The following is a 15,544-nucleotide window of genomic DNA, read 5'->3' as shown; positions in this document are numbered from 1 at the left end:
AGCTCAAAATCTAAATTCGTTGAATTCTTTAAGGCTTCATTCACGTAGCTCTTTTTCTTCTCCTTTTCTGTTTTTTTCCTTTTTTTTCATTTGATTATATAGTTTTTTTTTTGAAGATACGACGCATCAAAGAAGAAGCAGACGGCTCAGGAGATGTTCAAGAGGGTGAGGTTTCTTCTTCCAAACCAGCCATTTTAAGCGACCAACTTCTTGGGACGTTTCTTCTTGAAGTAAGTCAACAAATTGAGGTTAATCAGTTTTATTGATCAATTTTATCAATCGTAATGGATTAAATTATGTAATTAATAAATTTAATTTAGAATAATTTCAACTTACAATCAATTTTAATGATTTCTCGGGACATTGCTAAGAAAAAAAAATAAAAGGAAAATAATGGGTTTGGCTGTAATAATGCAAAAGGTAAAAATAACATTGGTTTCGGAATGGAAGGAAAAAACAAAAAATGAATTTATAAGGATAATCAAGGTAAAAATAAATTTTATTTGAACATTGCCATAACTTTGGCGCTTCGCATCAATATTTCAGTTCCATTGTTACGTCATATAAAGGCTAAATAATTAAGCTGCAGCAAATTATGTAAGGAAGGCCATTGGTAGCTCTAATGAGGGAACTTACCCCCTCCCTCTAGCTCTAAAGATGCCCTGGACAAAACAAAGTTTGATTAGAAACTGACAAAAAGCTTGATAACTAGAATGATTAAATCATTTTAAATAATCTAACGCAGTTATGAAACAATCCAAGTTCTATACCAAACTTGCCCTTAACCCGAAACGGTAAAGATAATGAAAAAAATCGTGAGGGTTGTCTTAATGAGTCATAAAAAAATGCTTTCTGATGTGAAGTTTAATGTAATTTGCTAGTTCGTGGCAGAATATTTACAACAATAATAACAACAAGCATTACTTTATGTTCTTCTTATAATACAAATACAATTTTTTTGATGGCCTTCAATTTTCTGAAAACTCATTATGAATTTCACGACAAACACTCCTTAATAGACGTTTGGTATTTTTTTTTTGGATATGGCTATCACCAGTTATTAGAAGGAAAACAAAGGTCGTGCATAAATTTCGAAGGACATTTTTATGGCCCAAAAAAGAACATTGAAGAGGACAAATTCAAGGTTATATTTTTCTTTACCTAGAAGAAAAAAGTTTTTGATGCTTCATGGCGCAATATTTCTATCCAAAACGACAGATTGTTGTGAAACTTAATAGATAATCTGTACTGAAACTATTGGATTGCCCCTTTGTGGTAAATAATAGTCCCGCCGCTTCGTGGATCCATCTCCCGCTATTTATGGGATTCAGGCTATTTCCCTGTTTTGGTGATGATTATAAGTTATCACTAGAAATTTCCATATTTGCTAAAATTTAATCCAAAGCCCCCTTTTAGAAATCCTGGATAGGTCACTGAGTGAAGTCATAGGTCCTGTCTCTGAGATGGGACAGTAACGAGCCAACCACTTAGCCGGCTCACCCTCTATTTTTCTGTTTGTGCAATCAAAAATAATACAAATTCGCACCATTGTTTAAAGTCGCTCGAGCTCACAGCTTAGATACCAATATTGGTATCTAAGCTGTGCTCGAACTACTGAGAAATATACACTGGCTCGTTTACACAGAGAAAATGGAAGGGGCTTTTATACACGTCGAGACTGCAGTAGTCAAATATTTTTCAGGATGAACCTACTGTATAGATTTCCTAAGAGTTGCCAAAAGTTAGAGACTGTTAGAAGAGTTAGAAGACTTTGACAAAATGAATACAACGCCGACATTAAATGGACAAAATCAAACTGTAAAAAAGGAAATACAAAAGAACGAAAATCAATTATGAACTATATGTAGAGTGAACAGGGTCGGAGAAAAGGTTATTCGGCCCAGTCTGGTTCCGCTTTGTCGTCAAAATGACCAAAAAACGGATCTTGAAATTTAAAGCAAATCGTTTTTGACGATTAGGGACAAAATTATGAATTATTCAAATAATTAAAAATATGTATATTTTAAGTTTTCTTTGCTGGATGAGATTTATTAATATGTTTATTGTTATATAATATACATAGTTTATACTATAGAAAACTGATACCCGTAAAAGTTCATGTCAAATCTATTGAATTTATTCGGGATAGTCCTATTTTAGAGTTCGCATTAGGCACGTGAACTACTATGCATTAATATTTTATTTAGATATTTAATATATAGAGGGTCCCTAAAAAAAATCCAGTCGGGCCCCGCACCTACTCGACCCGGGTCTGAGAAAATTTGTAAAAAAAAAAAAAAAAAAAAAAAAACAAGGAAAAATAAGCCCACTTTACAATTGAGTTACTCCTATTAAATTTTGGCTGGGAATTAATAAAAACAATTGGATTCACCTTCAAAGAAATCTAAAGAAGAAACTTACTTTACCAAGATTCTAGCTTTATAAACAACAAAATGTGCTCAATGGAGCGAAGAAGAAAAACAAAACACTCTGACAAATGACAAACTGAGAATAGTATAGACGTTAAAAGAAAAAAAAATTCAGAATTCAAAAGAGGGCAAACAACTGAATCCAGTTACAAATCAAGACCAGAACGAAGATTACAACAGAAAATAAAAAAATCCTGTTCATAATATAGTCTTATCTAATCCTCAGGGGCGAATCTCCAGCATTGTTATTTGGGTGGGGGGTGGGCAAGAGGGGTTCGTGTCCGGATAGTCAAGTGGCATTGGTTGTATAATATTTTTTCAAATTATTGGGGGCAACCGCCCTCGTGCCCCCCCCCCCCCCAAATGACGCCACTGCTAATCCTGAACGCTGTTTTAAAAGTACTGCTTTAAAAGATTAGGGCGATAAATGGGTATAGTGGAAATTTACCTTACACTACCCGATTTCTTTCTGCAAGGTAGCCTGTTAGTGTACATGAGTTTGCACATGCTACCTGCATCAAACTGTATTTTAATGTATTCGTTTCTAATGTAAATTATAGTGAGAAGGGACACTGATGGAAATTTTTCTTGAAGAAAGCTTTTCTAGGAGATAAAGATGAACAAATGGGCTGGCAAAGGATTACGCTGTTTTTGAATGTTGCCAAATTTGGTGAGCTTTATTTATTTTCAGACTTTCGGGGGGGAGGTCACCCTTTTTGGGTGACCTTGACGACAAAAGCAAAATTATTGCAATAATAAATAGAATATATATCTCGCCTCTCCAGGATTTTTTGAAGGTGGGGGGACAAAAAGAAAACATCAAAAATTTGCTTATATGCATTTTGTAAGGTTTTACGAGTCGGAAAAACACTCCAGAGAGCGGATCAAGCCCCCTACCTCCCTGGATATCGCCTTGGCGTCCTTAGTACAAGCGAAATAAAAAATTAAAAATAGTGACAATTTGAAAACAGCGCATACCTTTGACGAAAAAATCATGAGGTAAGAAAAGAACAAGAAAAAACTAAGATAAATTACAACTTCAATGTAAAATGAGATAAAAGAAGATCTAATTTACAATTGAGTTACTCTTATATAACCCTGGACGCTGTTGATAACTGGCTTTAGAAGCCTTGGGAAAGCGTAGATTTTGTAGCCCAAAGCGCAGGCATGTTTAGCTAGACATCACTGTCTAGTTATAATCTTTATCAATCAATAATAGTTTACTTCCTGATAAGATGGCCAGTCCTGAAGGCCAGAAACAGTGGCGTCAATTCATGGTAATCAAGAGGGGGATTTTTTCCCATTTTTTCAGGGAAAATATCAATGAAAATGCCAGAAAAAGTATTTTCCAAAATATGGGAGAGGAGAGGTGAAGAGACATCGAGATTGAGGGGGTTAAATGCCCCCCCCCTGCCCCTATCCTCGATTCGTGACAGAAATTTGTGCTTAGGTAAACATACATGCAGGCGGGGCTTAAGGTACCAGCGAATTGAAAGTTTGAAAAACGCTGCTTTGAAAGGTTCATGCATTAACTAGACAAAGTGAAAAGGAAATTTACATTTACATTTGGCGATTATTGTCCCTCCCATGTGTTATCCTGAGGCTATAAATGTCTGCAAATAGTTGTTGGGAATATGTAACGGCAGTAACAGCAGTTGCAGTAGCAGTAATGTAGCTTTTATCATTTCAAACCAAATATCCTGCGCTCATCTTCATACAATTTTCTGAGATTTTCAGCCTTTTTCCAACGAACAAGATAATTCTAATTCAGGCCCGTCAGAATGTAAGGGAGGCATGTACGAGTGACTGGTGTTATTGGAAACCTTTACAAAGCTAGGACTACTATGCAGTGTTGTTGGCATTTGTTCTGCTCATTGTGTTGCACAAATCCAAATTTGAATGTTCATCCATCACCCCAACAATTGTAAAAAAAAAAAAAAAAAAAAAAAAAAAAAAAAAAAAAAAAAAAAAAAAATATATATATATATAGATTTTTATGTGGCATTGGGTCTTTTCATGCGAACCTAATACAAAAATAGTTTTTAGGGTAGTCTATGTTGGCATTTATGGAATAATGTTTCCATAAATTGGAAATAATGTTTCCATAAATTCTATGTTGGAATTTATGGAATAATGGAATTTATTATTTTACACCACCAGCAAGTTTTCTTGACAACGGCAATTTCACCGCTACCTGATTTATGCGTTATTTGGCAAGGGAGTCCCTTCCTTATGATATAGTTTAAGAGACTGATAGGCCTACTTTTCGTGGGCTGCTTAGGGACCATTGTTTTGGTATTTATGATTTTATATATATATATATATATATATATATATATATATATATATATATATATATATATATATATATAGATAAAGTAGGTAAATAGTGCATAATAGTGTTGTTATATTAGGTTAGTATAGTACAGGGTCTCAACTGATGACTTTTTTTTTTTTTTGCTTTTTAGTGGCATTAAAACAATTAAGTGATTTGTTTTGTAGTTTCGAGAATGGCAACAAAAGCCATAAGGCTTTTTGGCAAATTTTTCTTTTTTTGTATTTTTTGTGTTTTTTAAATATATTCTCTTTCTCTCAAAGGTCATATGTTGATTTATACGAATCAAGCTATATTTCAATATCTTTTTTATATTATTGTTTATACTTTTATATTATACTTAATATTTTTTATATTTCAATATCTTTTTACATACAAACTATGGTGAGATGGAGCGGTCAAGGTAATTTTTGCATAAATTTTCCTGGGGGATAATGCTAAAAAAATATTCTTTGTTTGCAAAGTATAAGACTAAATATCGAAGTTTTTATGAATTTTCGGACTTTCAAGAGGAGAGGTGAGCCACCTACTTCTGTGAGTGTCCTTGATGATAAATGAATATCTAAATAGCTTAAAAAAGCCCCATCCTTAGATTTTGGAAAATACATTTTCGCACCCCCTCCCTCTGATATCCGTGAGTTGACCTTACTGTTTCTAGCCATCCAATCACGGCTGGCAGCAGGGCCGTACCCAAGTTTTTTTTCCGGGGTTTTTTTACTCAATGATTTTTTCGGATGGGGGGGGGGCAAAAAGCATAGAAATTCGTTTATATCCATTTTGTTATGTGTTTACGAATTAGACAATATTCCGGGGGGGGTTCAAATCCCCTACTCCCCCCTGGGTACGACCTTGGCTGGTAGCAAAAGAGCAAGTTCAAGTAAACTATAATTGGTCGATAATGACTACCCGTAGACATTGATGTGAAGCTAGATATGCCTGTAAGTCAGGCTACCTAACGTGCGAATTGGTTGCAATTAACTAAATATTGAATGTTGTATATTTTAGTAAAGGAGATATAGAACAATGTACAAACCCTATATACAATAATTTTACTGAGGTAGAAGGTATAATTTTTTTGCTCACCTAATTTTGTTAGCCTACATAAAGGCTTAATCAGTTGAAGTTGTCGGACATTCGGTTGCATTATCATTATGATCTAATCTAGGCCATTTTTTTATTGATAACCGAATCGTAAAACTGATTATTGGACTCTAGTTTCAACTTACCCGACAATCCGATTTCATAAATCTGATTTTTATTGACAGACATAGTGTTTGTTTTACAACATAGTGTTTTTCTTTTTTAATAAATGTATATCTGATATCTCCTGCAACTTGATTGTAATTTATTCCCGGGACGCATAATAATCACACTTATGTATAAAAATGAAACTTTTACTTGTGGGGAAAATCACAAGAGTTCCACAGGACTATATCGCCATTTGAGACCGGTCCCGGTTTTTAATTGATGTATCCCGGTCGTTTTTGTTTGTCTCTTTTTTAGTTGAGCTGTGTGTAATGTTCTAGCGTAAATTCTATGAATGACCAATCCGAGTTAAGGTTCAAGGAATTGTTGTAGATTGAAAAGGTGGAAGCTTAGAAAAGCAGTTTTTTTTATCTCTAATATGAATTTGGCAAAAGATCCGAAGGCATAGGCCTAGTAGACACTATATGGGAGCAAATTATTGAACCATATGCTTTTAAAACTTTTTTTTAGCTGCTTTAGTGCAAGCTTGACGTCAAAGAACACGAATCTTCATACCTCTTGTTTTTTTTATCAACTGGTGTGGTATTAAATTCGTCATGCAAACTGGGTTGTGAGAATCCGCAAAAATAGTTTAATGGTCATATTAATAAAATGCAACAATAAAGGGAAATAAGTTGACACATCTATTTAAACAATTGTTTTGCGCTTTTCAGTACAAATATAATCATCATCAATGAAGAATATTCAACTTTTAATGAAAAGAAACTAAGTTGACATTATTGACAGTCTGACTATCCAGTTTGCCAATGAAACAAGCTAAATGTCATTTTCTTCGACATCCAAATTGTCGAATGCTGATCCATAAAAATTAATCTGGATTGTTGATATTTGATCGCCAATGACAGATCGCCAATGAAGAAACCGAAATCTCATTTTCTATGACATCCATATTGTTGAACGCTGAACCATAAAAGTTGATCTGGATTGTTGGTATTTAAATTATTGATAAACCGACTATCCAGATTGCCAATGAAAAAAGCGAAATGTCATTTTCTTTGACATCCAAATTGTTGAACGTTGAACCATAAAAATTAATCTGGATTGCTGGTATTTAAATTATTGACAAACTGACTAAACAAATTGCCAATGAAAAAATATTTTTAATCATTTGGTGAAAAACAAATAGTGGTCATAGCTCGTTGTTATTAATTAAAGTTGGGATTGCTCGTCATTCATCCTAAACACATTTCAGCTAATAATCCTCCAGTCGAACAGAAAGAAACAGGACAAAAAAGTAAAATTTAATTTTCCTTGACAACCAACTATAAGGATTTCCAATGAAAAACTTCTTTTAATCTTTGATGACAAATAAATAGTGGTCTTATTTCGTTGTCGTTAATTAAAGTTGTAATTGCTCGTCATTCATCCTAAACAAGTGTCAGCTAATAATCCCCCAATCGAACAGAAAGAAGTATGTCAAAAAACCTAATTGTTTTTCCTTGACAACCAACTATAGGGATTGCCCAAAAAAACTTGTAATGTTTGGTGACATACATAATATGTATTAATGCACATTAATGCAAAAGGAATACGCTACTGAAAACACCCTCCTCTCTGCTTTCTCAGTGTCATTGTTCTGTCCCTCTGTTCCTTCTTCATGATTATCATTATCGCTTTTATGTATCCTAGAACGTTTTTTTTTTTGGCTTGACTAACCTGCTGAAGTATGTAGTCTCTTTGTCTATTAATATCACCCAATTCCCAGTAAGACCTGAAAATGGTTATTCCAGTCTCTTCCGGAATTCTTTCATAACACTTCATCCTGCACTTTCAAGGCCCTTTCATACTCCTTTCTGGCACAGTCTTTCCTTTGCTACTAATGTGTTTCATGCCAGCATTCAACATCTTCTTTGCTATGTATCTTTTCCAGCTGTAAGGTCTTCTCTTCCTCTTCTTTCCCTGGGCAGTAGGGCTTTCTTCTGTTACACTAAGTTCACCAGCAGACGCACTGTCATTTTCCTCTATTCTACTAAGTTTATTAGCAGAGGTATTCCCGTTCTCTTCTATTCCACTAAGTTCATTAGCAGAGGTATTCCCATTCTCTTCTATTCCATTACGGTCATTAGCACAGGCATTCCCATTCTCTTTTATTCCACTAAGTTCAAAAGCAGATGCAGCACCAGTAATATCTAGCTCACAAAAGTTCTCGGATTGATCCTGAATGGTAGTTTCGCTTGCACCTAAGGCAGAATCATTATGCACAGAAAGATCTGCACTAGAGCCTTGCTCATTAATTTGAAAGAACACGTCAAGATTCAGAATAGGAGTATCTGACACATGAGGAGCGTCAGGAATGCACTGCATTATTTCCAGATCAAGACTAGTCTTTACCGTCAAATGCGAATCTTCACGGGTTTTATTCGTTTCAAACGAGCTGCCAGCTTCTGAGGTCATGGCCCATAGCATTCTTCCTAACTCTCCTGAGTAAATTACTGAGGTTTCTGGGGAACTCAAATAATTTGCCTTAGAGTTGCAGCCAGATTTGTTGCCAGTAGTTGTTGTCACTGCTGAACCTGGAAAAAAAGAAATTGTTACAGCAATGTCATACATAAGTACTGTTTTTTAGGGCAGTCAAATCTTATGTTGAAGCCCCGATAACTGCAGCAACAGTGAGTTATATAGAATAAGGTTTTTATGTTGTTTAAGTTGTTGCCAGATTTAAAGGTTGCCTCGTTAGATTTTTAGAGAAAATCTGATGTCACTGAATTACAGGTGTTGACAATACTGTATTGCTTTATGTTTACTATTTATATGCTGCAAATATTCAGCCTATTCAGTTCAGTCCACATAATGCAACCAAACTCTATAAAATAAACGGCCAGTATCCAGGAAGTATAGAAGACTTGTATCCAGGAAGTCTAGAAAACTTGTAAACTACTAATGGACTTGTAAACCTATAAATCCTACTCTAAAAAATATTTAGACTGAAGTTGTTACAGCTACAAGCTACAATTTCACTCTCTTTTACAACATCCGAGCAATCATGGCTCATTTGAACCTATTAGCGCCACTGTCCACCAGTAATACAGGTTGTCCGGCACATTTTAGTAGTCACATCGACCATTTCATATTCCCCACTGTAGAGCTAGTGAACAGGCAGACGGGATGATGTAAAGTTTGACCTAAGAGATGGTGTGTAACCAGTAAGACTTTATCAGTATTATTGGAAAGGTCAGATAATACTGTAATAGTAGATCAGATGTTGTAAAATCGAATCCCTCAGTTCTAGTGGGCACAGTGCCAGCGGTGGGGATAGCTCAGGGATGGCAGCAACAAAAAATTTAGGTACTCTACCCCAGTCTGCCACAATTCCCAGATTTTTGGATACTCTTTGCAAAACGTTGGGTATATCCAGCATTTGGCATAGATACCATATGCCAAACAATGGCCTATTCCTAACGCTGGATACCCTATGCCAAACGCTGGATACCTGTTGCCTATAAAGTATTGATGATGTGACTCAAGCTCAAAAATGAACCAATCAGATTTCACCCATAGTGAGATAGGTCAGGTTTAGATTGCCAACAGGTATCCAACGTTTGGCATAGGGTATCCAGCGTTAGGCATAGGCTATGCCAAATGATAGATATATTTAGCGTTTGGCATAGGGTATCCAAAAATCAGGGTTTGTGGTTGACTTCTCTGCCTAGGAATGAGCTGACATGACTGGCCAGTCACCAGAGGGGACCTGAAGAAATCCTCAATATCTAAGGAAAGCACAATACCTAAATGGTCTACTGTCTAATCTTATAGTAACATTGGAAAGGCAAAAAAAGGAGCCAGAATAAGAATCAGGCAATTTTCTCTTACCTTTCCTGGCCTTCTCTCTAGCTAGTTCCATTAGCATTCTTCCTCTATTCATTTTGCAACTTCACCCTTCCTTCATAATCGCAAATTTTTACTATAAATATTGATGATGGTGAAAGCAAACGTTGCCATCAACTATCCCATGTTCAAAAAGACGTATCGATACTTTAGAATGGCAATATCCTAAGTCCAAACAAACTATCCTATGTCCTGCAACTCATCAAAATTTACTGCTTGAAACTAGCCCAAGTCCAAATAAGGACATAGAATAGTTTCAAGGTGTGAGAAAAGCAAATTTGCAACATAAGATATGAAAGAAAAAGGCTTCCTAGTGGCGTAGGGCCAATTCTGACTGCAAATTTGGATTCAGCACACAATTTAGCACAAGATAGACTGCAAATCGATTTTTTCCATTTTTGGACATAGGATACTTTGATTCGTAGCACATTTGGAGGTAGGATAGTTTCATTCCAGTGTAGCGATATAGTGTTCCTATTTTGTTTTCGATAATTATACTCGGAATGGTTCATCATCCTAAGCACATTTGAGCTAATAATCACCCAATTAACAGGACAAAAGGAAGCCAAATTTAATTTTCCTTGACAACCAACCATGCGATTTGCCAATGAAAAAAACACTTCTAATCTTCGATGACAAACAAATAGTGGTCATATCTGTTGTAAAATATTAAATTTAGAATGTTATTCATCCTAAACACATTTCAGCTAATAATTCCCGCATCGAACAAAAAGAAACAGGTAAAAAAAAAGCCAAATTTAATTTTCCTTGACAACTAGTCGTAGGGATTGCCAATAAAAACACTTTTAATCTTTGATGACCAACAAATAGTGGTCATATTGTATTGTCATTAATTAAAGTCGTAATTGCTCGTCATTCATCCTAAACACATTTCAGCTAATAATCACCCAATTGAACTGGAATAAACAGGACAAAAAGAAACTAAATTTAATTTTCCTTGACAATTAACTATGCGGATTGCCAATAAAAAACACTTTTAATCTTTGATGACAAACAAATAGTGGTCATATTTTGTTGTCAATAATTAAATTTGGAATGGTTCATCGTTCATCATAAACATATTTCAGCTAATGTTCCCCCAATCGAACAGATAGAAACAGGGAAAAAAAAATTCTTGACAACCAACTACACGAATTGCCAATGAAAAAACACTTAATATTTATGTCAAAAAAATAGTTGTTATATTTTATTGTCATCAATTAAAGTTGGAATGGTTCATCATTCATCCTAGACATATTTCTGCTAATAATCCCTCAATCGAACAGAAAGAAACAGGACAATAATAGCCAAATTTTATTTTGCTTGAGAACCAACTACATGGATTGCCAATGAAAAAACTTTTTAAATCTTTGATGAGAAACAAATAGTGGCCATATTTTGTTGTAATTAATTAAATTTCGAATTGCTCCTCCTTCATCTTAAATACATTTCAGCTAATAATCACCCAATCGAACAGAAAGGAATTGGATGTCAAACAAATAGTAGGCCCTAGTCGTATTTTGTTATCATTAATTAAAGTTGGAATGATTCATCATTCTTAATTAAAGTCTAGGCACATTTCAGCTAATAAAAAAAACGATGGAAAAGAAAGAAAGAATATAAAAAAGGCCAAATTTCATTTTCTTTCACAACCAACTTATTGAACGCCGAATCGTATGTGTCAATTAGTATTGTAGGTTTTTGCGTTGAGACCGTTCTTTGACTCATCAATGTGATAAGATCTTACATCTTAGGTCATACCTCTTTCTGCTCAGATTATTGTTTTTTGCTTTGTCGAAGTATTAAGAAATTATAGCTCACAGATTATCGTTTCTTGCCTCGTCAAAGTGCTAAGATCTTACAGCTCATTGCCGAGACAGCTTAGATACCAATACAGTTATGAAAACTCCTATCTTGCCCATGAGAAGCTTTTGGTACAGAGCTCTTGACTTGGCGCCTCCTCCAAGCCCGCGCTCCGACACGTAAATCGTACTACAACACCATATGCGGGAACGCAATTTTGTTTTGTTGCATACACAGCTTAGATACCAATGCCAGTTTCCTGTCTCCAGCCGCTAGCATCGCTACCGCGCACTGTGTCCCAAAAATAAATCGAGTTTTCATAACTTTATATTTGTATCTAAGCTGTGACTGCCAAATAGAACATTGAAGAGAGAGTTTTGATGGTAATATCTTAAAAGTTATTGGATCTCTGATAAGAAAAGAATGGAGAAAGATGTTTGCAAAAGAACGGTCTGTAAAATAAGATCAGGGTTCTCAGATTTGCCTTGATCTTGGTATTTTAATTAGTCAAATCACAGGCCTATTATTGAATATCGAGAATGTGAATCATGCATGCCTCTGATCTTTGTTGATAAGCAGATAGTTGCCATATTTTGCCGTCCTTGACAAATTTGGGTTGTCAGCAAGTTCATCATGCTTTTCAGCTAACAGCCAAGCATTGGGATTGGATGAATGCATTTAATAAGGAATTAAATTCACAAAAGGCAATTTCGCTGACAACGAATACAAATCCTATAAACACACAAAACGAAAAGAAATTACTGATAAACCAGATGTAAACTATAAACACAAACACACAAAAAAAATTATAGATACAAATGGTTAATTTCCAACATTAAACTCGTAAATATTAAATAAAACTTTTGGTACACCATACGAGTCCATAGAACAGCATGTAAAAAGAAACTAAATGACACAAAACCCTCATCCGAAACGTTAATGATTACAATCAATATAAATCTTCAAGAGAGAAAGAAACTACTGATGCGGCAACTGTAAGCTATCAACACACAAAGAAAAAAAATATTAATCATCAAAACGCTTAATTTCAATATAATATATATATATATATATATATATATATATATATATATATATATATATATATATATATATATATATATATATATATATATATATATATATGTTTATTTAACTCTCTGTCCAAATGATGTTTATTTAAATGACCTTTCAGTGATCTATCGCATACGGTTTCCTCGTGGAGCTTTATACAACTGCGTAAAAGGAAAATGGTTTGAATGTCCATAGTAACCCGCTGTGGGAATTATTCAGATTCTGCTAGTTCCACAGGGAAATCGGACCAAAAGAAACCTCTTGAATTGCTTGTAATTGCTTGCTCCAGTTATGATTATTGAGACATGGATTAGGAACATAATTTATGAACACACATTATTTTTAGACATTATTATTATTTTCCGTTTTGTGCGAATTTGATCCTTTGTAATTACTTTTCTTTCTCTTGTTTTTGCTTATTTTCTGTTTTCGGCTATCTTTTACCATCTTAACATCTTATATAATCAAAATCAGATAAATAGTAGCAACATGGAAACGAATACTCTCACACACATGTGAGAGTACACAGCTGACTTTTCAGGAAAAATTGAGAAGTTTTTGAACTAAATTCTCAGAAATTCCCCACGTCCTTGTAAGGATTAGACCTATACAGACCTGTTTCAATACACACAGAACTGACCTTTAAAGGAGGAGTGGGGGCATTTTGTGGTGATGCTTCTCAAAGGTACATTTTTAGGTTGATAGTTTTTTTGGGGGAGGGTTGGTGGCCGGACTCTGATCCCCTCTCGCGTGTACACCTCTACCTGCAAACGATTTGAACCGCAAGCCAAACGGTAAACGCTCTCTCTTCCCAAGTTTCATGCGTTTAGTTTTCTTTAACTACATAAGATACGATGAATAGATTTACATAAAAGAGATATTAAGTATATTGTGCAGGGGCTTCTTGAGACAATGGTAATAATATCATAATAATATTAAAATGGTAATAATATCAAGAAATATTGGCTTAGTCATTGAACTTACCACTATCGTTAGATTTAGTTATTTCGAATGACCCCCCCCCACCCAAAAAAAGTTTAAAGGTTTATCGTACTGCCAGTCTCATTTTTAGTAATACATATTTCGCCCAGCCCTAATCGCTTTACTAAGTAATGAATTCATGTTTATTCTAAGCTATATCATGAAAGCTTACAAATAATAGTTGTTTGGAAAGTATTTTCAATGCCATCATTCTATGCCAATTCTTTTCCTCCCTATTTCTGCTTTCGGCCAGATTTGACAGATGGGAAGGAAAGTTTCCTGTATGACTGTCTATGTTTAATTAGTCTAAGCGATAATACGGAAACTGACAAATATTAGTTGTTTAGAAAGTAATTTCAATGCCAATTTTGATCCGCCATCTGATACCTCCATCTTTCTATAGCCACTTTCAAGTAGTTTTGAAAGATAGGAATAAAAGTTTCCTGTCTAGAGCATGCCCTTGATACCCCAGCCTTAGCTGCTTTATCTGCCAATTCAGTGCCTGTGATCCTAGAGTACCATGGTATTAGTGCAATTCGATCTTCATTGAATGTTTCATAGCATTCCAATCACTTTTTTGCCTGCTCTCGATATTTTCAAGAATCTTGAGACATTCTTGGTTTTCAGTTAAGATACCTATGTGACCCCTGTACTTCACTTTTGCATTAGTCTCTTAGATGCCTGTCCTGTTCCAAACATTTAGACCTGGAAGTTCTTGCGTATTCCAAATTCTTATCTCCTCATTCAGACCATGGGTGTTCTGATATATCACTATCCCAGTCCTCCATTTTCCGTTAGTTATTGAATTATCCTAATTATAGATTATTTTGGCAAAACAGCGTCACCTTCCTGTTCATTTCATTTTCATGACACTTCATTTCTATCCTTTCTTGCAACCTGAATTTGCTTTATAGATGTTACCAATGGAACAATGCTATCATCTTGCATATGCAGCTCCCCGTACCTAAGCAGCAATAAGGTTCAGGTTTCCACATGGCTTTTCATTCGCCCGTTTCCTAAACATGCTCTCCCTGAAGCGATTGGTCAGCTATCTACATCCTGGCAACGCTTTTTATTGCTTCTTTTTCTATGAAATTTTCTATACGTTGAAGTCATATAGAAAGTTTCTATAGGAATTTTCTATAGGTTGAAGTCCTACTCATAGATCCACGTATGCCATGGCAGTTCCATGATATGCAGCATAAGCCTGGGTGTATCCAGAAAGCCGTTCTAAAATACTCAAGAGACTGTCCATGACGAGGTTTCTCGAGAACTCTTGACCTCTGGTCACTTGACATCCAGTCAAGCGTTAATTAGTGTTCATTATTACTTTTCACTTTTCAGTTTAACATGGATAATGAGGTAGAATTGTTTATATTTCATTATTAAGGCAATGAATACAGTCTTCTAATCCCTCAAAATAATCCTAGGCCAGTAAAAGAGGGGGAATAATACATTTCAAATAAACACTAAATCAATAGACGAAATAGAGACAAAAAGGCAAAAAAGAAGAAAAATAATCACCTGGAAACCAAACATTTTTTATAAGTCTTTTGAATGTGCCAAACGAGTGGCATCCTTGAGCCGAAACGGGAAGGATATTCCACATAAAATGACACTCAACGGTAGGCTTAAAATCGGACAGTTACCACTCCTGACCCAGTGTCGTATTGTATTGTATCGGGTTAACGACGCTTCTTGACTACTAAGGTCCCTGCGTCGGCCCTGCAGTGCATTCCTGCAGCATGATTCGATCTCTGGGTCCCATATTACCAAGCTAAGGTCAAACCCACTGCGCCACCATAGGACCTGACCCAGTGTCAAATGGCGA

At 35.2% G+C, this 15,544-nt stretch overlaps 1 protein-coding gene across 2 annotated transcripts in view; it reads left to right on the top strand.

Annotated features, from left to right (window-relative positions):
• LOC136031395 (nuclear receptor coactivator 2-like) overlaps window positions 1-15,544 on the top strand; it is a 203,323-nt gene that overhangs the window by 82,852 nt on the left and 104,927 nt on the right. For both annotated transcript variants that reach the window (XM_065710934.1, XM_065710935.1), the window contains exon 5: window positions 117-230. In XM_065710934.1, the coding sequence (XP_065567006.1) occupies window positions 117-230 (114 nt within the window). The remainder of the gene's footprint in view (window positions 1-116; window positions 231-15,544) is intronic.

This window comes from Artemia franciscana, chromosome 9 (assembly GCF_032884065.1).
Source record: "Artemia franciscana chromosome 9, ASM3288406v1, whole genome shotgun sequence".
Lineage (NCBI taxonomy): Eukaryota > Metazoa > Arthropoda > Branchiopoda > Anostraca > Artemiidae > Artemia > Artemia franciscana.
This window is presented reverse-complemented; position numbering and strand designations above follow the sequence as displayed.